At 45.3% G+C, this 24,247-nt stretch overlaps 1 protein-coding gene and 1 long non-coding RNA gene across 3 annotated transcripts in view; one reads left to right on the forward strand and one right to left on the reverse strand.

Moving 5' to 3' along the window:
* Positions 1-24,247, reverse strand: part of Eef2k (eukaryotic elongation factor 2 kinase) — a 61,348-nt gene that overhangs the window by 31,307 nt on the left and 5,794 nt on the right. For both annotated transcript variants that reach the window (XM_004855912.4, XM_004855913.4), the window contains exons 2-3: positions 17,069-17,390; positions 1,571-1,671 (exon numbers count right to left, since the gene is read on the reverse strand). In XM_004855912.4, coding sequence (XP_004855969.2) covers positions 1,571-1,671; positions 17,069-17,314 — 347 coding nt within the window. In that variant the 5' untranslated portion in view covers positions 17,315-17,390. The remainder of the gene's footprint in view (positions 1-1,570; positions 1,672-17,068; positions 17,391-24,247) is intronic.
* Positions 12,593-14,665, forward strand: LOC110344187 (uncharacterized). The gene is made up of 3 exons (XR_002386563.2): positions 12,593-12,666; positions 13,175-13,203; positions 14,531-14,665. It is a non-coding gene; the product is annotated as an uncharacterized LOC110344187 (long non-coding RNA).

The raw sequence follows: 24,247 nt of genomic DNA on the forward strand, positions 1-24,247 counted from the left end.
CAATCCTCCTTCACCTCTACCCTGAGAGGCGCCAGAAGTTGGGGTAGGGGGACGTATCCAACCTTGGCAGAGCCTTACTTGCCACCCACAACCGCTAACATCACATACAAGAGGGCTCAAAGTTCACTGAATGCTCCTATGCCGAGGGCTTCAATTCAACCTTCCCAGCAATCCTGAAGTTGCTATACATATTATGCCCATTTTTCCAGAGGGGAAACTGAGGCTCAATAACCTGCCTGAGAGTCAGGATTCAAATGCAGGGTGGTTTAAACTAGAACGTTGCTCTCAACCAGCTGGAGTGTAACTCACATGCACAAGTATATCCGTTCCCAATACTGTAACAGGCTAGCTCTTTAAAAAAAAACTGGGAATGGAGAAGGAAGCCTCCACTTTAGAAATCTCACATTCTAGCCACCAACTCATAGGCCCTTCACTGCCACCAGCCAGGGCAAGGGAAGTCAGCCACTTCACTTAGGAAATAAACACAGTCTGGCCTGGCCTCAGATCCAAGATGAGCTCCAGAACACAGAGCCAGCCCGACCCATGGATTCTGCTCTCAGGCTGGCGGTCCCCAGGGCCTTCCTGGGGGCCTAGGGTCCTTGGCCTGGAAGCTGTGCATCACCAGCCAGCAACCAGGCATGCTCTTGTCGGTGGAAAGGAGCAGAGTCTATACCTGACACTGCGAGACCCTGCAATTCTGACCTTGGCTGCCGGGCCAGAACCCTGACCCCATCAATGGGGAGCCTCTAGCAGTGAACAGGGTGGGGCATAAAGAGCTCTAAAGCCATTTCCTCCTAGGGTGCTGCAGAAAGTTGGGAGGGGGCAGAATACACCTCTCAGCTCCCTGTACCTAAGTGGAGCCAGGGAACTAGATCTCACCAATGAAGTGTATGCAAAACTGATGCCACCTCCTGGGCTGGGGACTGGAAAGCCACTGTGCTACCCTGATGCTGTCCTTCCATTTGGCAGCGGTGGTGCAATTATATGTTGAGATGATGGATCTACAAGGTGGAAGTGGCCTGGATTCCCGAAGTACCCTGAAAAGTTGCTCCACTGTCATCCAACTTCAAAAACAGGAAATATACTTCGGCTGCGTGAAGCCTAACCTGTTTAATACGTTCCTTGTAGGACAATTAGAGGGACTCAATGAGGTAACTCAGAGTGCCTGGAGCGTGTACAAACACTCAGATACTGGCTGCTGTCTTATAGGTTGAGTATTCCTTCTCCAAAATGCTTGGGACCAGAAGCATTCCGCATTTCAGAATGCAGTATTTGCATAGTTTTTTGTTTTTGTTTTTTGGTACCGGGGATCGAACTCGGGTCCTTGCACTTGCACAGCAGGCGGTGAAACCACTGAGCTAAATCCCCAGCCCTATTTGCATAGTTTTGACTAGCTAAGCATCCCTACTAGAACATCCAAAGCATTCCAAAATCTGAAAGTTGAATATTTAGATTGGGGATGCTTGTGTTACTCCTTCTCTGGACCCAAGAGTACTTAGGCCTCTCCAGCTGTGAGCAGAAACAGGTCCCACACCCTGCCAGGACTCCTCAGAGCCCCCAGGCTGCTGACCTGTAGCGAGTAGCATTTTCTTTGGCAATGTCCTCGAGGTGGAACTCAGCCCAGGGGTCAGGCATGTGCTTGGCCTTCTCGATTGCATGCTTCCAGGCCTCCTAGAGAAGACAAAGGGAGTATCAGGCCCCGTTCAGGAGAAGCCCAGTCTCCTCTTACCCTGCTGTTTCCCCTGAAGAGGCCAAACCAAATAAGGATTCCCATCTACTATTCTTTCAGGAACAGGGTTCTTCAAGAGAAGCTATGTGCTCTCATGGGCACAGCCTCCTTGTGGGAAGAAAGATGCGTCTTAATTACACACCACTTCACTTGTAGTAGAGAATGAAAATAAGATTCTGAAGGGGCCGGGGATTGAGCTCAGTGGTTTCGCCACCTGCTGCGCAAGCGCAAGGACCCGAGTTCGATCCCCGGTACAAAAAAAAAAAAATGCAGTTTCACCTTTGGCCAGGGATTTAGCTCAGTGGTTCCGTCACTTGCCTTGCAAGCACAAGGACCAGAGTTCAATCCCTGGTACAAAACAAAAAAAAAAAGATTCTGAGCTTGGGGTGTGGCTCAATGGTACAGCACTTTCTTAGCATGCTCAAGACCCTGGGTTCCATCTTTAGCACTGCAACCAAAACAGAGGAGGACAGAAAAGAAGAAAGAAAGAAAAGAAGATACCATTTCATCCATCAGATTGGCAAACATTTAAATGAGTTTAAACAATTTAGCCAGTGTGGGTCTGAATACGGGGAAATAGGTATTGTCACATACAATTACTAGGATAAAACTTTTCTTCAAGGCAATCTGGCAATGGACTAAAAAAAAATTTTTAAAGCATCCCTTAATTTTGACCCAGCAGTTCTACATCTAGGAATCCATCCTACTGAAACACGAGCATGCAAGCATATATATACAAGAAGTGCCACGGTAATTGTACAAAACGAAATCCAACACAAAAGGTCTGCCTGTGAGGAACGGTTAGATGCATTTTTTATTATTTCCAAGACTGCACTCATAGTATAGTGGGAAGTCTTGGTCCTACCAGCCCCCACACCCCTATTTTATAATAAATATTGTGTAACACATTTTTACTGTCCTGTATGCAATCCATCGGTAACCATCCCAAGCTCAGTGTCTATTAGAAGCATGCCAAAGCCATGTTGCCTTGACATGCAACAGAGCTCAGCTCTGGACTCACACAATTACGAGCCAATTCCCACGACACAACCCAAGGTCCCGTGGGGTACAGTAGGGTTCATTGTGCAGAGCTTCCTTACCCATAGCAGGGTGTCCAGTATCCCCTGTCTCCAGCTGGTTAATCCCAGTAGTGCTCCTCACCATTGTTTTTGTTTTTTTTTTGTACTGGAGATCGAACTAGGGACCTTGCACTTGCAAGGCAGGCAGTGGCACCACTGAGCTAAATCCCTGGCCCTTCCCCATTATTGTGATAATCCAAACCACCCCTCAAAACACTCGAAAGGTACCGAGACTCATGGCGTTGGCAAAGATGTCCGAAGTATATCACAAAGAGAGCAGCTGCTAAATGCTACGATGGTAGGCTGCAGTTTGAATGTGTCCCCTCAAAGTTCATGTGTCAGAACTTAAACCCCAAATTCACATGTTAATGACATCTGGGGGTGAGGTTGTGATGTTGGGGCCCCCTTGGTGACATTAGTAGCTTTAGCAGAGGGAGCGAGGCCAGAGCTGTTACATCCTCTGTCCTCCACCACGTTGTGGCAGCAAAAGGGCCCTCACCCGGTGCCAGCCACAAGAACCATGAGCCATTAAACTTTGATGCCTTATAAATTACCTAACAATGGTTATTTTGTTATAGCAACAGACAACAGACTACAACTTGGTTCAATCCCATTTTTGTTCTTAAGAGGCCGTTTCATCTAGGAAGCCTAGGGTGTAGTTCAGTGGTGCAGCTTAGCGTAAGGGGCTCTGGGTTCAATCTTGAACAACAAAAAACCCCAAAAACAACAAACAAAAAACCAAGCTCATTTAATTGCTTTTGTGATACCAAGTAGAATCCTCCCTGTTCCTTCAAAACCAACTTGTACATCCACGGCAAATAGCAGTCCCCTTTTGCTCTCTTCCTAAAGAAGCTCAATCATTGCTCTGTGCCTTCTCCAGAATCTGTGAGACCCTGAATTTCTTCCAAGCCAGAGGCTGGGCCGTGGGGAGGAGAATTGATGGTGGACCAGACGGAGCAGGCCCCAGCAGCTCTGGGATGGCAGGAACACAAGGGACACCAATCCGTGCCTCCCATTCTTGCCAGGGGTCCCAGCCAGCCTCCCTGGAGTTCAGCTTCCCAGGGACTCTGACCCAAATGCAGCTGCACCATGCCCACCCTCTCACCATGGCCCCTGATGGGACTCTGTTAAAACAGAAGAGGTCAGGCAGAGGAGCTGGTATTATAGACAGACACGCACACACACAAATACACACACACAGCCCAGGGCTCCCTAGCTGGGGCTTTTTAATCTCTGCAAAGTACAAAAAATGAAGCCCATAGCCTTCTTTCAACTCAATGTGTAAGCTAATTTGGGCTTAATGAAAACACTTGGAAAATCCAACCTATGCTATTCACCCAGAGCAGCTCTTGCCCAGGGCCTTCAAGTCCTTTCCCAAGACCTTTACATGCATTTAAAAAATAAGACTGTAATCACACAGTAAATATAACATCCTGTCAAGAGAGTGGCTCAGTGGGATTTCATACTTTATTTAGTGACTGACTCTGCTTTATTTTTCTGACTCCAAAAAGATGACATGCGTAACATAAAATCTGCAAGCTCTACAAAATTCCAAATTAGAACATGGAAGTCCTGCCTCACTACCTCCTCTGAAAACCACTGCTGACAACTGATGTAGCTACCTTGCCAGTTTACCTCTGCCTTTAACACAGTGTTTATTTAAAAGCCACAGGGCCACACCACACATTCGTTCTGCATCTGACTTTCCCCCACTTTCTGTGGGATCTTGGATGGCTTTCCATATCACATGTCCAGACTGCCTGGCTGCCCTCATTTCCTTTCCAGGGCTGTGGGATATATGATCGTACAGATGTCCCCTAAGGTATGTGCCTAACACCTAATCAATGGATACTTGGATTCTCTCCAATATATCTTGGCACAAACAGTGCTGAGGTGAACATTCCCATATCGCAATCTTTGCTCACTCATGTAAGATCTCAGTGATCTATCTACAGTACCTGGCTCAGTGGAGGCCTAGTATGGGCAAGGCCCTGGGTTCAATCCCTAGCACTACAGAAAAAAGAAAAGAAAGAAATTGCCAAGCTAGAAGGCTAGAAATTGTCAAGTTCTTTTTCAAAAAGGTTCTTGTGAGGAAATAGCAAGTCACTTAAATTTGTGTGTGTATGTACATGTATGCGTGTGCGTGTGTGTTTTAGTTTCTGGGAATCAAACCCAAGGGTGCTTTGCCACTGAGGTATATTCCCAGACTCTTTTATTTTTATTTAGGGTCTTGCTAAGTTGTCAGGCAGGACTTGAACTTGTGATCTTCCTGCCTCAGCCTCTCAAAAGTGCTGGGATCATAGCTGTGCACTTCACCTGGCTCCATGCTTTTTTTTTTGGTACCGGGGATCAAACTCGGGACCTTGCGCTTGCCAGGCAGGCGCCGGAACCACTGAGCTAAATCTCCAGCCCATGGCTCCTTCTTTTTTTTTTTTTTTTTTTTTTAACACAAACATTCTATCAAATAACGGTAAAACTTATAAGTTAGTTTACAACCTGTTTTACCAGGAACCATCCTCTGCATGAGTTTATCATTACTGACTTAACTATTCACCTGTTCTCCACCATTAGACTTTGAACTTGGCACTGATTTTTCACTGTTATAAAAGGTTTTCTGAATTTTGATCCCTGTACTTTTTTTTTTTGGTATTGGGGATCGAACTCGGGTCCTTGTGCTTACACAGCAGACAACAAAACCACTGAGCTAAATCCCCGGCCCCAATCCCTGTACTTTAAAAACGTACCACAGTCACCTCTCACATTGCACTGGGGACAGCTTTTGACGCCCGCTCCTTAGTCTGAGAAGCCAGCAGGCCACCCTTCTGAGCAGTCTGTGCAGCCCGAGCTCTGTGGGAGATGCATAGCTCTCTGTGTTTCACACAGTGACTCTGCTGCCACTCCCCAGGCCAGCAGCAGGGCCTGTCCCCACTCAGTGAGGATCATCATTGGAAATCGCCTCCTGGCTGGAGGCCCGGGTACCAACCAAAGACCAGTGAAGGAAGGAAGTATTTCACCATTAGAGTGCATGGCACTTCAAAGGCAAAAGTCACTTTTCCCAAACCCAGAAAAGATCCATGTTACACTCATTAGAAATAGGTAAGTTAGCCAGGGATTTAACTCAGTGGTTCCGCTGCCTGCCTCATAAGCACAAGGACCCAAGTTCTCGATCCCGGTACAAAAAAAGAAAAAAGAAAAAATAGGTAAGTTAGCCAGGCGTTGTGGTGCATGCCTGTAATCCCAGAATTTGGGAGGCTGAGGCAGGAGGATTGCCGTGAGTTTGAGGCCAGCCTGGGCTGCATAGCAAGGCTCTGTCAAAAAAAAAAAAAAAAAGTTAATTAGATGGAATTTTTCTTTCTTTTTTTTTTTTTTAGTAGTAGGAACTAAACCTAGGCTCTTCACAAAGAGTTACATCCCCAGTCTTTTCTTATTTTTTATCTTGAGACAAGGTCTCGCTAAGTCATTAAATTGCCCAGGCTGGGCTTGAACTTCTGATTCTCCTGCCTCAGCCTTGCAGAGTATAGGGATTACAGGCGTGTGCCACCATGCCTAGCCTTTTTTTCTTTTTTTTAAGAGTAGGAAGAATTTATTGAGAGAAAGATAGCTTCTGTCTAAGAGAGACAGAAGGGGACCCAGAAAGTGGGTTTCCCCTAGCCTTTTGTTTTAAAGTACAATATATCTAGCTACTCAGGAAGCTAAGGCAGGAGGATCACAAGTTTAAGGCCAGCTTGAGACATTTAATGAGACAGCCAAAAATAAAAAGGGCTAAGGATGTGTCTCTGTGGTAGAGTACTTGCCATACATGCATGAGGTTGTGAATTCAGTCCTCAGTACCACAAAAATGAAAGGGAGGAGGATATAAAAAGTCCTGCAGTAACAATCGGGTCCCGTGACTGGTCCCACACCCCACTCTTCCTGATCAGCTATGTGGAACCTCCACACCCTTGTTTTTGGATGAAGAAGGTTGTGAAGACTGGCGGCCAGTTTGCCTTGTGGTCCCTTACTGGAATAAACGCGCTCCCACCAGAAACTGGTTCCCTGAGTAGCAATGCTTTAGGGGTGACCCTGCCCAAGCTGAGGAATATTTTACTGTCAGGTCAGGAAAAATATCCCAATGGTGGCTTGGAAGTGGATCTTCTCTGACTCCTCAAGGGGAGCAGAAGAATACTGAGACCTTTGCACCCATCTGGCAGTGGCTCTGAGCCCGTACTAACCCGAGACCCAGGCCTCCCAACCCCCTGGCCAGGTGACTTGGTCAATGCCATCAGAGTCAAGTCCACAGGGAGATGGTTACAGACACCTGGGTACAGCCACTAACGAGGACCAGGTGCCAACTCAGGTGATTTCTAAGACTTATTGTTTAGAAAGCCAAAAATCAGCTGCACAACAATACACACACTGCGACATCATTTACCAGTGGCGAAAACCCAAGGATCAGTATCATGGATTTTCCAGACTGTCTACACAGATGCACATAAATGCTTATTTGTGTGTAAATGCATGAAAGTGGTCTGAAAAAGATTTCACCCATCTGACATCATGCTTACCTCTGGCAACAGAAAGGGATAAGAGGTCCATCATTGGGACTTCAGTTTTATCTACACTGCTGTGTGTATGCAATGAGAATGTATTCAGGTACTGCATGTGTAAATACAAGTTAATAATAACCAGTGGGTTAGATTTTTTGTGGTTTGTTTGGTGGCTGTGTGTGAGGGGCATACTGGGAACTGAACCCAGGAAGCAATGAGCTGCATCCACAAACGCTTTTGTTTTTTGTTTCTGTTTTTTTTATTTTTAGACAGGGTCTAAGATGACCACATGGGACTCGAATTTGGAATCCTCCTGCTGTAGTCTCCCAAGTAGCTAGGATTACAGGTGTGTACTATGGTCAGCCACTTCAATGACTCTTAAGGCCCTAGCAGCTCTAATCTCTACTTCTAAAGATCCTAAAACTCAGTTGTTGAGTGAGCTAATTAATCTTACCTGGAACAGAGGGCAGAAGATTTTTCTTAAAAAGGAAAACATAAACCTGGCTATAAAATAGAAAGGCTTTGATTCTTCAAAGCCTGAGAATAAAAAACAAAATAAATACAACTTTTTTTTTTTGGTACCGGGGATCAAACTCGGGTCCTTGCCTTTGCCTTTGTGCAGCAGGCAGCGAAACCACTGAGCTAAATCCCTGGCCCTAAATACAACTTTAATAATAATAGGAATAGTAATGCACTTCCTGGAAGATGTCACGAATGGGGCCAGATGAGCAGTTAACATATTTGTGATTTCTTGGGCACACGAGATGCTCCCGCTGCTGCCATTTTTATGTCACCACTCTTATTACCACTACTACCTGGCAATCAGGGCCTGCAGATCTCACATGGGAAAGGACCAGGGCTCCCTGACTCCTCCTCCCAGAAATACCATTGTTCCCCGCAGCAAGTGGATGTTATAAAATGTTTTCTTGTCCCAACAGCACTTCTGCAGATGCTAAGAAAAAGAGCTCTGAGTCAGCCTGACTCTCCCTTCCTGGAGGGCAGAAAAGGGCTTAGACAGGAAAATAAAAGCAGAAAGAACAGGGAAACGCTGCCAAGCTCCAGGACGGGCAGAGGCTGCCAGTGATGTGAGGCCTCACGCTGTGCGACGTGTCCTGAGAGAATGTGCACAAGTCGACTGCAAACTAAGTATTCCACAAGAGACAATGGCTAAAGAAACTATGATACAGCACATAATAGGCTGCCATGGAGACATCAGGAATTATGCCATTAAAAAATCCATATGGTATTTACTAATTAGGAAAGTTATAATCCACTATTGGCTAAGAAAAACCAAGTTACTAAGGACCATACCTAGCATGATCCTACAATAGTAATATAAGTCCCTATTTATTTGTTCTATATGTATACTGAAATACAGGAAAATCTGAAATACTAAGACCTTAATAGCAATTCTAGGAGCATTTGCATTGTTTTCTGCATGGAATATGGATAATTAATACAGCAAATAACTGTAAAAGAAACTAAACTAAAAATCCTAAAGAAATCTCTGATGCAGGGTAGCTACAATTGATCTTCCCTGGTGAGCGAGATTCGGAACCCTAGCAAGAGGAAGGGAAGGGTGGAAACAATGATAATCAAAGCAATAATACTCCCTAAATGACAGAATGCCCTGCCTCTTGGAAACTCTCGTTCAGACAGCATTCTGCCCTGCATCTCCTGGGAAGATCGCTCCCCAGTCTGCAGATGAGGTATCCCAGACTCAGAAAGCCAAGGGAGTGTTTTTTGCTGAAAAACAGCAGCCAAGAAAGGCAGGCCCAGGACTCAAACCCAAACCTGCCATGCCCTGGGTGCCTGCTTTTTTACAAAAAGCATAAGGGGCTGAACACAGAGTTTCTAAGCAACCTAGCAATTCCACTGTTTGGTATCTACCCAACAGAAATGAAAACACAGGTCCACACAATAGCAGCATTGTTCATAATAACTCAAAAGGTGGAAACAACCCAAATGTCAATCATGAATGGATTTTTTTAAATGTATCAGTCTGGGGATGTAGCTCAGTGCTAGAACACTTGCCTAGCACACGTGAGGGCCTGGGTTCAACCCCTAGCCCTGAAAAAAAATAAAGGATATATCCATACAATGGAATAATATTCAGCAATAGAAAGGAATGAAGCGCTGATATGTGTTCTAACAAGAGTAAATCTTGAACCTGGGCATAATCGCAGCAGTTTGGAAGGCTTAGGCAAGAGGACTACAAGTTCAAGTCCCATCTGGGGAACTTAGTGAAATCCTGTCTCAAAATAAAAAATAAAAAGGGCTGGGAATGTAGCTCAATGTGAAGACTCTGGGTTCAATCCCCAGTACTGCCAATAAATAAATAAATAGCAGGTAGATAGATGGACCATGAAAACATTATGCTAGGTAAGAGGAGCTAGACACAAAAGGCCATAGATTACATGACTTTCTACATATGAAATGTCCAGAAAAGGCAAACCCAGAGAAATAGAAAACAGATTAGTAGTTACTTAGGGCTGGGAGAAATGGAAATATTAGAGATAATGGCAAAGGGATACAGAGTTTCTTTCTGGGGTTATGAAAATGTTCTAAAATTAGCTGTGATTGATGCATAATTTTCTGAATATATTCAAAACCACTGAATTGTTCATTTTAAATTTATAAATTATAGGGCCGGGGATTTAGCCCAGTGGTTTCGCCACCTGCTGCGCAAGTGCAAGGACTCGAGTTTGATCCCTGGTACCAAAACAAAAACATTTATAAATTATATAGTATGTGAATTATATTTCAATAAAGCGGCTAGAAAAACATTTAAAAAGAAAAGAGAGACTTCTGTTAATAAATACCCAGCACATTTCACGAAGGGTTTTGGCATTTGACACACGCACAGTCCTTGAGGAAGGGCAGCACACCTTTGTCTTGGTCCAAAGCTGCTGTGGTTCATATCTGGATGTCTCCTCAAAGGCTCGTGTGCTCAGAGCTTGGCCTTTTGGGAGTGGCGGGATCATGAGTGTGTGACAGCCATCAGTGGCTTAGTCCACAGATGAGTTTGCAGCTAACTATGATGTTGGGAGGTGAAGCCTGGTTGGAGGAGCTGGTCACTGGGGGCCTGGCCTGGCAGGGTCTCTCTCTCTCTCCCTCCTCCCTTGATCTTTCTGCTTCCTGCTGCCACGCCATGAGCAATTCTCTCTGCCACACTGCCTGGCCTCGAGCCAGCCCACTAAGGACTGAAACCTCTACCAACTGTGAGCCAAAATAAATCCTTCCTCCTTTAAGTTGGGTGTCAGGTGATTTCTTAGAGATGAGAAAGTAACTGAAACAAAAGTTTTTGGAACTCAGGATGCCTATGCTTTACTTTTTGACTCTGCATTCTCAGAGCATTAGAAATACTAACCACCCATGGGTTACTTCCTGCAGTCACTGACACGGGCTGCTGGCAGAGGCTGCTGGGCAGGGTCGGCTCCGTGGGCAGCACCTCTCTGCCCAGTGAGTCATCAAACGCTGGCTCCTCAGTCTCATTTCTGGGTGACCGGAGCTCTCGGATGAAGCTGTTAGAGCTGCTGGGTTAAAACATGACCACCACTAAAGTTGGCCAACAAGGGCGTGGCAGGGGCAGCTGGTGCAAAGTCTTCGAAAGGTGATCGGCGATGCCCAGCAGTTTAAACACAAAAGTTCTGCCCCAGTCACTCCAGCGCTGGGGAGTTCTCTGGCAAGTGCACCCGCATGGCACAAAGGCATATGCCTAAGGAGGCTCCATCTCCCACTGAAGCAATGTGCAGACATTAAAAACAAAAACGACCAGCACTATAGGCCCTGGGCTCTATCCCAAAGACTGAAAAAACCCAAACAACAATAAAAACCAAAACCAAAACCACAACATAAGCGAGCTACAAACTGCAGTCACAACATCTATTCAAGATCACCTTAGCTGGGCTCTGGAGGCAGGAGGATCAAAAATTCAAGCCCAAGGGCCGGGGATTTAGCTCAGCGGCACCACACCTGCCTCGCAAGAGCAAAGTCCTGAGTTCAATCCCCGGTACCAGAAAAAAACAAATTCAAGCCCAGCCTGGGCAACTTAAGGAGATCCCGTCTTAAAATTTTAAAAATTAAAAAGGGCCTGTGGATATAGTTCAGTGCAAAAGCCCTGAGTTCAATCCCCCAAACCACTAGCAATAATAATGATAAATAAATAAATAAAAGTTTTAAAAAGTAAAGTAAAAAAAACCAAAAACTAAGAAGAGTTGGGGATGTAGCTCAGGGCAGTCTCTAGGTTCAATCCTGAGTAGTGGGGAAAAAAAATCACTTAGGTTCAGACAATCCCACCATTTCCTGGGGCTCCACGTAGTTCCCAGAGCCCAGGGTTTACTATCTGGCAGAATGCCAGCTGCCCAGGAAGTGCAGTGGACACAGTTGCTCTGGGAAGGGCACGTACGGCAGGCCCACCAGGCCAACAGACGGGTCACAGAAGTTCTAGTTCATGTTGCTCTGAAGGGCTGATAAGGCGGGACTGCAACAAGGGTGCAGAACAGGTTAAAGAGGAAAGTCACATGCAAATGTGCTAATGTGTGCAGAGAACCTTTCTGGAAGGATGCAGGCCAGAGCTCCGAGCTGGAGGTACCATTTTTCTCTCATCCCACTTGTAAGGTCTGAATTCATTTTACCTTGTCCATGTATTACTTACATACTATAAAATATATATATTGTTAAAATTTGCATATATATTTATATATGGGCATTTATTACTATACTATTTGTAACAGAGGGGAAAAAAACCAAAACAGTTCTCAAAGGGCTGGGATAGAATGGTTACCTAGCATGTGGGTGGCCCTGGGTTCAATTTCTAGCACTGCCACAAAAAAAAAAAAAAAAAAAAGACAAAAGAAGTGCTCCATACGTGCTGCCATGGGGTGAACCCCAAGATATTCTCAGAAGAGAAAAACAAATTTTAAATATAAAATGTCTAACTTTACTTAAAAATGAAAAAAATATATGCTATATACACTTATTCTAGAAAATGTAGACATGACAGAGAAGTAAAAAAGGAATAGCCGTTCCTGATCCTTTTCAAAGCAGTCCCACGTTATGATAAGCATCCTTTGGTCACCTGCCTGTTGCCCACTGAGAGGTGCCCCTGGTCGGATTCCATCACATGCCCGTCGCCGGAGGACCTGGGCCCATCCAGTACCTGTCAGGGCAGAGGTCCTTGGGCAAGCCCAGGTGCCCATTTTGGTCAAACGACCCAGGTTGCTGTGTCAACAGTAAACTAAACACACACACATGAGGTTTGCTGAGTGCCAGAGGGGGTGAGGTCTGGAAAAATGAGCAGCTGTCTCCCTCTGGAGTCACACTGGCAAAGGTAATCCACAGGTCGGTGGGCAAGGGAGAGCTCCACTGCGCCCACACGTGGTCAAACGTCTTCCCAAGTAATGCCCGAGGGAAGAGCGGGGCCCTCAGACACAGCCTCTGGGCTGCAGAGTGACATCTGAGCGTGACACAGATATCTGAGAGAGGTACACAGAGGTCTGCTAGGCGCCTGGGAAATGCAGAGGGGAGAGACAGCCAGGAAGTTGTCTCAAGACAGAAAGAGCTGGGACTGTAATTTTCTTTTTAGGACTGTAATTTTCATAGACCAAGACAGCAGTTGAAAGAGGTTTTAGGCAGAGAAGCGAAAGGGAAGCCCATTCCCAGAGCTTAAAGGGGTGCAGTGGGGAAACAGAGCCTGGAGGAACCCACAGTCTCGGCACGATCCCAGCTTGGCTTTGTGGAAGCGATGGCTTAGAGGAGAAGTTATTTGTTGTTGTTTGTTGGGGGATAGGATGTTACCTACTAATTTTGCTTTATTTTTCCCTTCTATTTTGTACCAGGGATCGAACCGGGACCTTGCGCTTTCGAGGTAGGTGTGCTGCCACTGAACTACATCCCCGGCCCTATTTTTTTAAAACACTTTTTTGTTTTGCCTCACAAGTACAACATACATGTAGCTTTGAATTCTTAAATGTTTATATACTGTACATAGTAATCAAAGTCCCTCTTTATGCTGCCTTTTCCCCTGAATTACCACTAATGATTGGTTGCAATTTTTGTTATGCAGATATTAGTATGTGTACACACACACACACACACACACACACACACACACACATATATATTTTTTGGTACTGGGGATCGAACTCAGGTCCTTGTGCCTGTGCAGCAGGTGCCGAAACCACTGAGCTAAATCCCCGGCCCTTGTGTATATATTTTTAAATAAAAGTGGATATCCTATTTCCATTTGTCTTTTGACTTAACAGCATATTTTATTTATTTATTTATTTATTTATTTTGGTACTGGGGATCGAACTCGGGTCCTTGAGCTTGTGCAGCAGTTAACAGCATATTTTTAAGGAGACGCTTGAGGGTGGGGGTGTAGCTCAGTGAAAGAGCAAAGGCCTAGCATGTACCAGGTCCTTGGGTCAATCCCCAGCATCCATAAAAAATAGTTTTTTAAAAATAGCTAATATTTTTTCAGCACCGTGCCAAGGGATTTTCATGAATTTTTTTTTTCACATACACATATGAAATTTTCCTTCTTTCCTTCCTTCTTTTTCTCGCTCTCTTTCACTCTTTCTTGCTTAGGGGTGCTGGGGATGGAACGCCAGGCCTCACACCCTACCACGGAGCCGTACTCCTCAGGCTCTGAAATACTTGTGGGTATTGTTCGTGTCATATGTGAATTCAGCACCCTGTTAGGACCATGGTTTATCACTGAAATAGGCCCCTTTAGAGGCATATTTGAGCTCTTTGAAAACCACGCTTCTCACATGCCTTCCTGGAATGGGGAGAGTCCCTAAACTGCCCTAGGATGGAAACAACGATAAAACTGCAGCCATGGTTGGGATTCCCCACCCCCAGAAGAGGCCCACGGGGCTATTTCTGGAGCTGCCTGCCCAAGCCGGACCTAGACTAGAACTCTGGTCTTGAAGGAAAAAAATTACCCAACTGTCTCTAAGAACTAAGGTGATTAATATTCTAAAAACATTCTAATATTCTAAAAAATTCTATAAAATTATAGAAAAATGTTTTTCATTTCTAATTCCAAAGTGGTAATAGGTATTTTGCTTATAGTACTAACAGATACTGTTTGTAAAGATTAAATTACAGTGTTGCATTTTAAAATTTTTCTCCCACAAGAAACTATATGAAGTCTAATAATGCTCACCTTTCCCCTCTCTTTTATACAGCTTTGCTATGCTGTGAACAAATATTTCTTCCTGAGTCCAGAAGAACCCTGAGCAATGGTTTTTTTGACCAACTACAAAACTATACTTTAAATCACATCCCCTAGGGGTACAATGACTGCATCATCACATTGTCTGCATTCCCCAGGCTCTCAGCAGACCTCTGTGTACATCTCTTAGATGTTTGTGTCACGCTCAAATGTCACTCCGAAGCCCAGGGGCGAGTCTGAGGGCCTCGCTGCTCCCTAGGCGGAACATGAGTGCATACTGTACTCATGTCTGCACACATGAAGGGGTGAGATTAAAATATTTCACAAAACTGGATACATGCAGATGTGCAGAAGATTCGAGCTGAAACCCTTCCTTGAGGGAGGTGCTGGAACCCTTCCCTGAGTTTTGATTAGTAAACAAATTCAGAAAAAGGTAATTTGTGGAAAGAGTTTTCCACACGCATGTACATGAGTGTGTGAGAGTGCTAGGGATGGAATACAGAGGCCCCCACATGCTAGGCAAGTGCACTACCACTGAGCTACAACCCCAGCTGGAGGAAAGCCCTTAAAAACCATTAATTTTTCAGTCAATGATAAGTTGTTGGGGCCATACGCTGGGATTTGGGAACAGAAAGGGAAATAACATTTATTAAGCACTTGTACTGTGCAAATCATAGGCACTGATTCAAAAACAATGAATAACAAGAATTGAGTCTACTTTCTATAGCCAAACCACAAAGACAGCTGTAATATTAAAGGAGGTCATGTTTTCAGTGCTCCTAAAACATATTGCTATCTAAGTAACTAATACTTTATACTTTTTCTTTGTGTCAGTGTCTGCTAGATAAATGGAGACTCTTTTTTTTTTTTCCAGTACCAGGGATGGAACTCAGGACCTTGCACTTGCCAGGCAGGTGTGGTGCCACTGAGCTACGTCCCCTGCCCTTGGAGAGACTCTAAAGTCTGTAGACAATTGTTTGTCTGTCTGTACTCAAGGCACAGGCTGGTGACAGATACATAATACACAATAAATAATGCAAGTTGACTCATTTATATAATTCAATACCAAATTGCTTTAAATAAAAGCATAATGGCATAATAATTATTTTTTAAATTAAGCTGGGCATTGCAGTGCCTGCTTGTAATTCCAGCACTCTGAGAGGGGCAGAGGACTGAAAGTTCAAGCCCAGCTTGGCTGACTTAGCAAGACCCTGTTTCATAATAAAAAGTAAAAACAGAGCTGGGGATTTGGCTCAGTGCAAAGGCCCTGGACTTAATTCCCAGTACAGAGAAAAAAAAATACTGTTGTATAATACTGTTATAATTATTCTACCTTATTATTGTTTATTGTTATCACCATCTCTTCCTAGGTCTAATTTGTAAGTTAATCTTTATCATACATATGAATGTGTAGGAAAACAGTATATTCAGGGTTAGGTACGATGCATAGTCTCAAGCATCCTCTGCAACCTTGGAATGTATCCCTGGCAGATAAAGGTGGACTACTGTATATGTTTCAAGAAATAAGATCTTTACACTTTCCAGGACTCTAATATTTTCTATTCTAGTCCATTCTGCTTCATTTCTTTTTCTTTTCTTTTTTTTTTGGTACTGGGGATCGAACTCTGGACCCTCGCGTTTGCAAGGCAGGCAGCGGCACTACTGAGCTAAATCCCGGCCCATGTTCTGCTTCATTTCTTTAAAAAATGTTGGATGTGGCCATAACCAATTGATAAGTTCACCATGTTTATGTACATGAACATGTCCCCACGTTCAAGAAACAAGATCTTTTCAACGTGCAGTGCTCTCTGAGGCTTTGTATTTCATTCTGTCTGTTTGCTTCCTCCCTCCCTCCCTTCCCGCTTCCTGTACTGAGGCTTTAATTTAGAGCCTTCACACTGAGCTACAGCCCCAGCCTTTTTTTCTTTTGGTACCAGAAATCGAACTCAGGACCTTGCACTTGCGAGGCAGGTGGTGGCACCACTGAGCTAAATGCCCGGGCCAACCCCAGCCTTTTAAAAATAAATAAATAAACTGACTTATTTATTTATTTATAGACAGGGTCTGGCGAAGTCTCTAAGTTGCCCAGGCTGGGCTTCAACTTGTGATCTTCCTGTTTCAGCCTCTCAGAGTGTGAGGATTACAGGTGTGTATCACCACACTCATCTCTCTTCTATTTCTTCAAATAAGAAAGAAAAAACCAAAAAAAGATAAGAAAAAAAAAAGGTGGGCAAGATTCACCAAAAAGTTTTTACAACTCTGCTCCAAGGTAATGAAACATATTTTAGGGCCGGGGACTTAGCTCAGTGCCACTGCGCCTGCCTCGGAAGCGCAAGGTCGTCAGTTCGATCCCTGGTACCAAAAAAAAAAAGTATAAAATGTATTTTAGCCAACAAATTTCTCCCAGTGTAACAGGTATATCCTCAGATCCAGAATTTGTTGCACTGGCCAGGGTTTGAAGACAGGGAAGACCCCAAGCAGTGGTCTCAATTTGCCAGGCCTTGGAGCGGGGAAGCTGAGCCAGGGGAGGTGCCACACACGGTTCGCTCACCTTGACGTGGAAGGAGCCGGCCGGGGACCCGCTGGAGCCATACTGCTCATTTTTCACTAGGTGGCTGTAGTAGTTACTGACCCTGGAATTGACATTCTGGTTGGACCCGGGGTCATCAGTGATGGGGCAGATAAAGCAGCCTTCTTCCTCGTCGCTGTCTGTATCAGAGTCACCATGGTGGCCGCCCCAGGAGGCCGGGCCACCATACACGCCTTCCATGCGGAAGATGAGGTCCTCGTCCGCCATCCTCTGGGGATGCCCGTCTTACCCAAGGGGTGAGCGGTCCAGCCAGAGTTACAGGGCCAATGTGGCAGCGAAGGTCCTGCAAGGGAAGCAAGAGCCACAGTGTGGGTGCTCCTCCCCAGGAGGGAGGCTGGGGGTGACAGCTCCCTGGGCACCCAACCCTGCCTGCCAATGGCAACCGCCAAGAGCCTGCATCCCCAGAGTGAAACCCAGAGCTGTCTTTTGGGAGGCAGCTGGCTGCATCCAGGAATGTTTCAAACGTCCACAGTCATCAACCCAGTAATTCCACTTCTAAGGACTCTAGCACTTGGAAATGTTGGGACCGGAGTTGCCCCAGCAACCAGTGATCTTCTTAGAACATAAATTAGATCAAATCATTCGCTTAACCCTTCCAGCAACTTCCCTTCATATTTGCAATAAAATCCAAATGCCTTTTAAAGGCTACAGGGACTGAGTAATCTGGCCCCCTGCCCACCTCTCTTCCAGCCATGGCTGCTCTCCAGGCACAGTGGTTTCTTTCTGTTCTGTGTACACCTCAGGCCAGGAGAGGGGGTTCATGGGCGGGGGGGTGCTGCGCAAGGCTGGGAAGGACTTGTCTTTAAGTCCTGCTTCATTCCTCCCTTTGATGCTCTTTATAACAAGTTTTATTAAAGAGCATCATCATTATCATCAATTTTTATCATAAGGGAGTGCTACATCACGAGAAAAACCACCTCCTCCTCTTTGTTCAACACCCAGTCATTTTGGATAGAGTCTGCTGAGCCAGGGTATACACCTTAAATAAATCCTCCCGACTCCCATTTGGTCTCTCCTGTCTCTTGGAATTCTACAACAATGGTACACAAAGAAATGCTGTAATTTATATAACGGGCTTCCATTGACAGACGTTTGGGACTGTTAGTACAGTATCTTGTTATTATTTATCACGGTGTAGAGGACATTCTTGGGGCACTCATCCATTCCAGGAAGTGTACTGTGCATCTCTGAGGCACTCGAAGGGCATAGAGGGATAATAAAAAGTAAACAGGATGATTTCAGCCTGCAAAAATTATTGTTAAGAAAATAAAAGAGGGTATTGTGTGAGGGAGTGACTAGATATGCATTTGAAGGATTGGTTCTTTCGAGGATTTGGGGAAGGATTTTCTAAAGAAGTGACTTTTGAGCTGGGATTCTGGCATTAAAGAAGAACCTGCTGTAGGAAGGTTGTTTCAGGCACAGGGAACAAGTACAAAGGCCCTGCAGTGGGAATGTGCCTGAAATCCCAGTACTTGGGAGGCTGAAGCAGGACTGCTGTGAATTCAGGGTCAGCCTGGGCTCCATAGTGAGTTCAAGGCCAGCGTGAACTATATAGTGAGACCTTGTCTCAAAAAAAAAAAAAAAAGAAAGAAAAAAAGAATAGATAACCTGAACATCAAAAAAAAAAAAAAATCAAAAGATTTTTGTGCTTCATTTTTTTGTCTGTTGTTTTTTGAGACAGAGTCTTGCTATGTTCCCCAGGCTGGCCTCGAACTCATGGGGATCCTCCTACCTCAGCCTCCCAAGTGCTGAGATTACAGGTATGCACCACCACACCTGGCAAAAAGATTTTGTGTTTCAAAGGACATTATCAAGAAAGTGAAGAGAGGGCCAGGGATTTAGCTCAGTGGTTCCAGCGCCTGCCTTGCAAGTGCAAGGTCCCGAGTTCGATCTCCAGTACCAAAAAAAAAAAAAAAAAAAAAAAAGAAAGTGAAGAGAAGATGCTTGGCTCTGGTGCATGCCTGTAATCCCAGCTATGCAGAAGGCCAAATTCAAGGCCAACCTGGGCAATTTAGTGGAAACCCTGTCTCAAAATAAGAAAGTAAAAAGGGCTGGGAATGTAGTGGGAGAGCCCCTGGCTAGCATGCATGAAGCTGTGAGTTCAATTCCTAGTACCTCAAAAAAAAAAGTGAAGAGACAATTCGCAGAAAGGGAGGCAAATTTTGCAAATAATATATCTGATAAGGGACTATATAAAGAACTTTTACAAGTCAACAACAAAAAGACAACCCAATGGCGAATAAACCGATGAGAAGATGCTCAACACCATTAGGCATTAGGGAAATACAAGACAAAGTCACACTCACTAGGATGGATATACATTTTAAAAATGGGTTGGCAAAGATGTGGAGAAATTGAAACCCATATATACTGTTGGTGGGAATGTAAAATGGTACCGCCACATTAGGAAACAGTTTGGCAATTTCTCAAAAAGTTAAACACCAAGTTATGATGTGGTCCAGCAATTCCACTCCTAGGTACAGTATAGACCCAAGAAAATGGAGACATATGCCCACACAGAAACCTGTATACAGGTGCTCACAGCAGCATTATGAAAAATAGTGAACAGGGAAAACAACCAGGCCGGGGAGTTAGCTCAGTGGCACCACAAGGTCCTGAGTTCGATCTCTGGTACCAAAAAAATAAGGGAAAACAACCCAAATGTCCAGCAACCGATGAACGGATTTTAGTAAGTAGTATATTCACATAATAGAATGTTACTTAGGAATACATATTTTTTCAAGTTCTGAAACACGCTTCAACATTAATTAAACTTAAAACTATTATGCAAAGCTGGGGATTCTGCTGCCTGCCCTAAAAGTGCAAGGACCCTAGTTCGATCCCCAGTACCATAAAAAAAAAAACTATTATGCAAAATGAAAGTTATCAAAAACTATTGCAGGGCCAGGGATTTAGCTCAGTGGTTCCGCCTCCTGCTGTCCAAGCACAGGACCCGAGTTCGATCGCCGGTACCAAAACAAAAAAACAAAAACTATTGCATGATTCAATTTATATGAAATGTCCAGAGAAGGCAAATCTTAAGAAACAGAAAACATATTAGTGACGACGTGGGGCTGCAGGTGAGGGTAGAAGGGTGGCTGGGAAGAAATGAGGTGATGACAATGCTCTAAAATTGATTGTGAATCTACTAAAAGCCACAGAAAACTAGTCTTAAATGGGTACATTGTGAGATATGTGAATCACATTTCAATAAAGTCAAAGCTTTTTAAAAGTCAAGAAAAAATGTTAAATTTAAAAGGCAAGTTGCAGAAAATCGAGCATACTGTGATGTGCAAAGGAGAAGAAAAAGGACAACTGTACGCACATCAAAACTTTTCCAAAAGGACTGGGGCGGACACTGAAATGGGCATGGGCAGGGGAGCGGGGAGCTGAGGGCTGGGAACCAGAAATAAAGGGAACTTTTTTTTTTTTTTTTGGTACCAGGGTTTGAACTCAGGATCTTCCGCTTGTGAGGCAGGCAGTGGCACCACTGAGCTAAATCCCCGGCCCCCTTAGGGAACTTTTTAAAAGCTGGTCGATTTCTATACTGTTCTGTTTGCAAACCTGGGCTGCTTTCAACACAAGATGATAAATTAAATCTGTTTTCTAAAAAATTGGTTTAAGAGCCAAGCACAATGGCATGTCCGTAGGCCCAGCTACTTGGGAGGCTGAGGCAGGAGGATCACTTGCACCCAGGAGTTGGGGTCAGCCTGGCAACAGAGACAGTGCTCATTTCTTCAAAGAAAAAGAAAAACATTTTTAGATCAAACCAACAATTCCAATTATTTTCTTCTTTTTTTTTGTTTTGGTACTGGGGATCAAATTCAGGACCTTGTGCTTGCAAGGCAGGCATGGTGCCACTGAGCTAAATCCCGGCCCTATTTCAATTATTAACAGTTCTGTCTAACATACAGGTCTTGGCATTTTCTTGACAACTACTGAGGGAGGAAATACATTTGTATTCCTAGCCACACCTAAATGGCAATTAAAATTTCAAGAAACACCTTTTGTGCAATGTACTCTTGCTATTTTCTATTCTGCTTATGGCTTTTGGTTTTCTTTTTATTCTATTTCTTTAATACTCCACCCACATGTTGATTTCTCCACCCACAATTTCCACATCCATGTCAATTTTGTTTCTTATCTTCCGAGCGAGACAGAGTTACCAGCTGGGAGCTGACACCACAGCCACCTGACTCTGCCTGTCATTCAAATCTGCCCTGGGCCTGGGCCTGCTGCTTCTAGCCCTGGTGCCTCCCTCGGCCCTGGTCAGCCCCTGGCCGAATCCATGCTGACCAACACAGGGATTGTGGCGCTGAGCTGCCAGTGGGCCCAGCCAGGTCAGCGAGCTCTGGGTGCCGAGGCGGTGCCATGCGAGGGGCCAGACCACAGCTCCTGCCTGCCACCCCAGGCAGTGCAGCTCCGTGGTGAGAGCTCAGATCAGGAGCCCGGCTGCCAGGCGCAAATCCTGGCTCTGCTGCTGGTGATCTTGTCAAATTAATCCATCTCATCAACTCCATTTTTGGCAGGAGCTGAGAGGGGAAAAAGCCTGACTGCAGTTCCACACCTCGTTCACAGGGGACTGAGGAATGGAACCACAGCCCGTGGCCACATCTTACCATGGACCTGATGTTCTCCTGCCCCTGGGCAACAAAAGCAGCTGGAGAAAGTGGCTGTGACCCAGCAGGCACTGGATGGGGATTCTAGACACAGTGAGCCTCATCTGCCTGCTAACTGTCAAAACCACTCATTCCTTCTTCCTTAGTAACAGAACCAGTGTAGGCGCAGAGCTAAGCACAGAGCCACTCTCAAAGGGCAGGCTGGGAAAACTGTGGCCTCAATCCAGAGTCCAAACTTGGCAGCCGTCCTCGCACTGGTGCATAAAGACAGGGCACCTGGGGCAGGGGTGTCGGGTTCCCCTGGATAGGCAAGGAACCCTCGTTAGCCCATGACTCGGTTCCATGGCACTGGTTCTGACACCAGCCTCCTGGTGACCGCCATCCAGCTTGGACTTGTCCCAAAGAGCGAGCCTGCTCCTGTGAACAGAGGCCTAAGACAGGGGCAGGACCCAGCCTCCGACCTCCAGATCCTCCAGAAAGTTTCCTCTGCCTTCATCAGGCACTGACGTCTTCCCTCCCCATCCTTGACAAGCCCTGGGGAAAAACTTTCACAGAGAAGCAGCTAAGTTCTTTTTTTCCCTCAAATTCTTTCATCGGTCCATTTTAGGTGCACAATACATTTAAATTTATCACTGGATGCTTGCACCTGTGCGTGATGCATCTTGGTTCTTATTTCTTTCCCCATTCCCTGCCCTCCCTTCACCCCTCCTCCCTTCCCTATTTACACAGACTTTATTTCCATTTTTTCCATTTCTCATCATTTTTCCTTTCCCTTCTTTCCTCTCCCCTTCCCCTCCCACTTCCCCTATTCCTTTGGGACTTTTCTTCCTATTTCAAATTATCAATGATTCTTTTTTAATCATTTTCATCCTTATTTACACTTTTAGTTTCTCACACCAGAGAACTATTCGGTATTTACACGTGTCCTATTTATTTCACTTGAGAGGATGGCCTCAATGTGCATCCATTTAGCTATAAATGTCTCTAATTTCTCATTCTTTATGGCTGAGTAGTACTCCATTTTATAAAAAAAACCACATCTTCTTTATCCAGTCTCCAGTTGATGGGCACTTGGGCTGTTTCCAAGCTTTTGCTATTACAAACTGTGCCGCTGTAAACATGAGTATGCATATATCACTGTGGTAAGATTCTTTTAATTCTTTGGAGAAGATACCCAGCAGGGGAATAGCTGGGTCAAATGGGACTTCTAAGCTGAGTAAAGTTCTGAGACGGAAAGAACTGGGTTCAAGTCCCAGCCCTGCCACTCCTAAGCCTTACCTCCAGTCCCCCGCAGTCTGGCTGTAAATGGGGATGAATAATTCCACCCACCACATTCGCTCAAAAGTGCCCAGTGCCGGCACAAAGCAAGCCCTGAGACAGAGGGACTGTTCTTATCTGGATCATTTCTAGAAACGTAAACAAAGAGGGTGAGCCTTGGGTCGCAGTCAGGCTGATGACCTGGATATCTGGTTAGGAACAAAGCCAGGCTTTTTCAGGAGTCTTCAGGGAACAAATTATCTTAGGCTCTCACCATGAGAATCATGGCTGTCCCTACTACATGTTGCTACTCAGGGCTCCTCTGGCAGCCAGGGAGCAGGAAACTATGCTGCAATGTCCTGGGTGAGCCCTGCAGGTCAAGGAGCAGGCAGGGGCCAGAATATCCCCACTGCGATCCCAGGAGCCAGCATCCCAGAGCCACCATGGCCCGCCTGGAGCTGGCCAGGGCCAACACTGGTGTATGCTTAGCAACCCCGGAGCAGGCACCTCACCCACCATGGAGCATCTGCTTTTAAAGGGGGTCATGTGGCCGGGGTGGGGGTGTCACGTGAGCCAAGTCTATACAGCACTGGGTACCTCCCCACAGTAACCGTTCCAGTGCTCATGTGACTCGAGTCAAGCCAACCTGGCCCACCCAGGCGAGCCTGGGGCTTTTGCTTGAGTGACCAGAAGAAGAACCAATCCTTGGTGCCGGAGGCAAATTATAGCCAGGCTGAGGTCACTGCAGAACAAAGATGCCAGGAAGAGGAGAGCAGAATGAGAGATGATACCACGGCCATCTGTGTGACCACACAGGTTGAACACTGCTTAACTTACTTGAGCTAGTAAACGACCTCTGCATCTGGGCATGGGCAGAGTGCTTCCCATCCCTGTAGGCAAGGACTCCTAACTGTTCTGTGTCACTCCTGGAGGATATTTCTAAATAATATGCTTTCTTTGCTACTCCTTATCTTATCACTTCACTGCTTCCCTATTACCTAGTATCGTGGATTACCTGGTAATAAGGACTTTCCTGGTGATAAATAAGGCATCAGCTCCATTCCACCACTTCCTGTCCCCATCCTACTTCCACCTAGGTGGGTCTCCCAGTCCTTCTTCCAGTACTGGGTATTGAACCCAGGGCCTTCACACTGAGCTACATCTCTGGTCCCCTTTTTTTCAATTTTTCACTTTGAGATAAAGTCTTGCTAAGCAATTCAGTTGTCCAGGCTGGGCTGGAACTTTTGATTTTCCTGCCTCAGCC

The sequence above is a fragment of the Heterocephalus glaber genome, unplaced genomic scaffold (genome assembly GCF_053883595.1).
Source record: "Heterocephalus glaber isolate CG9 unplaced genomic scaffold, H.glaber_assembly_v1.0 deba00000943, whole genome shotgun sequence".
Taxonomy (NCBI): domain Eukaryota; kingdom Metazoa; phylum Chordata; class Mammalia; order Rodentia; family Bathyergidae; genus Heterocephalus; species Heterocephalus glaber.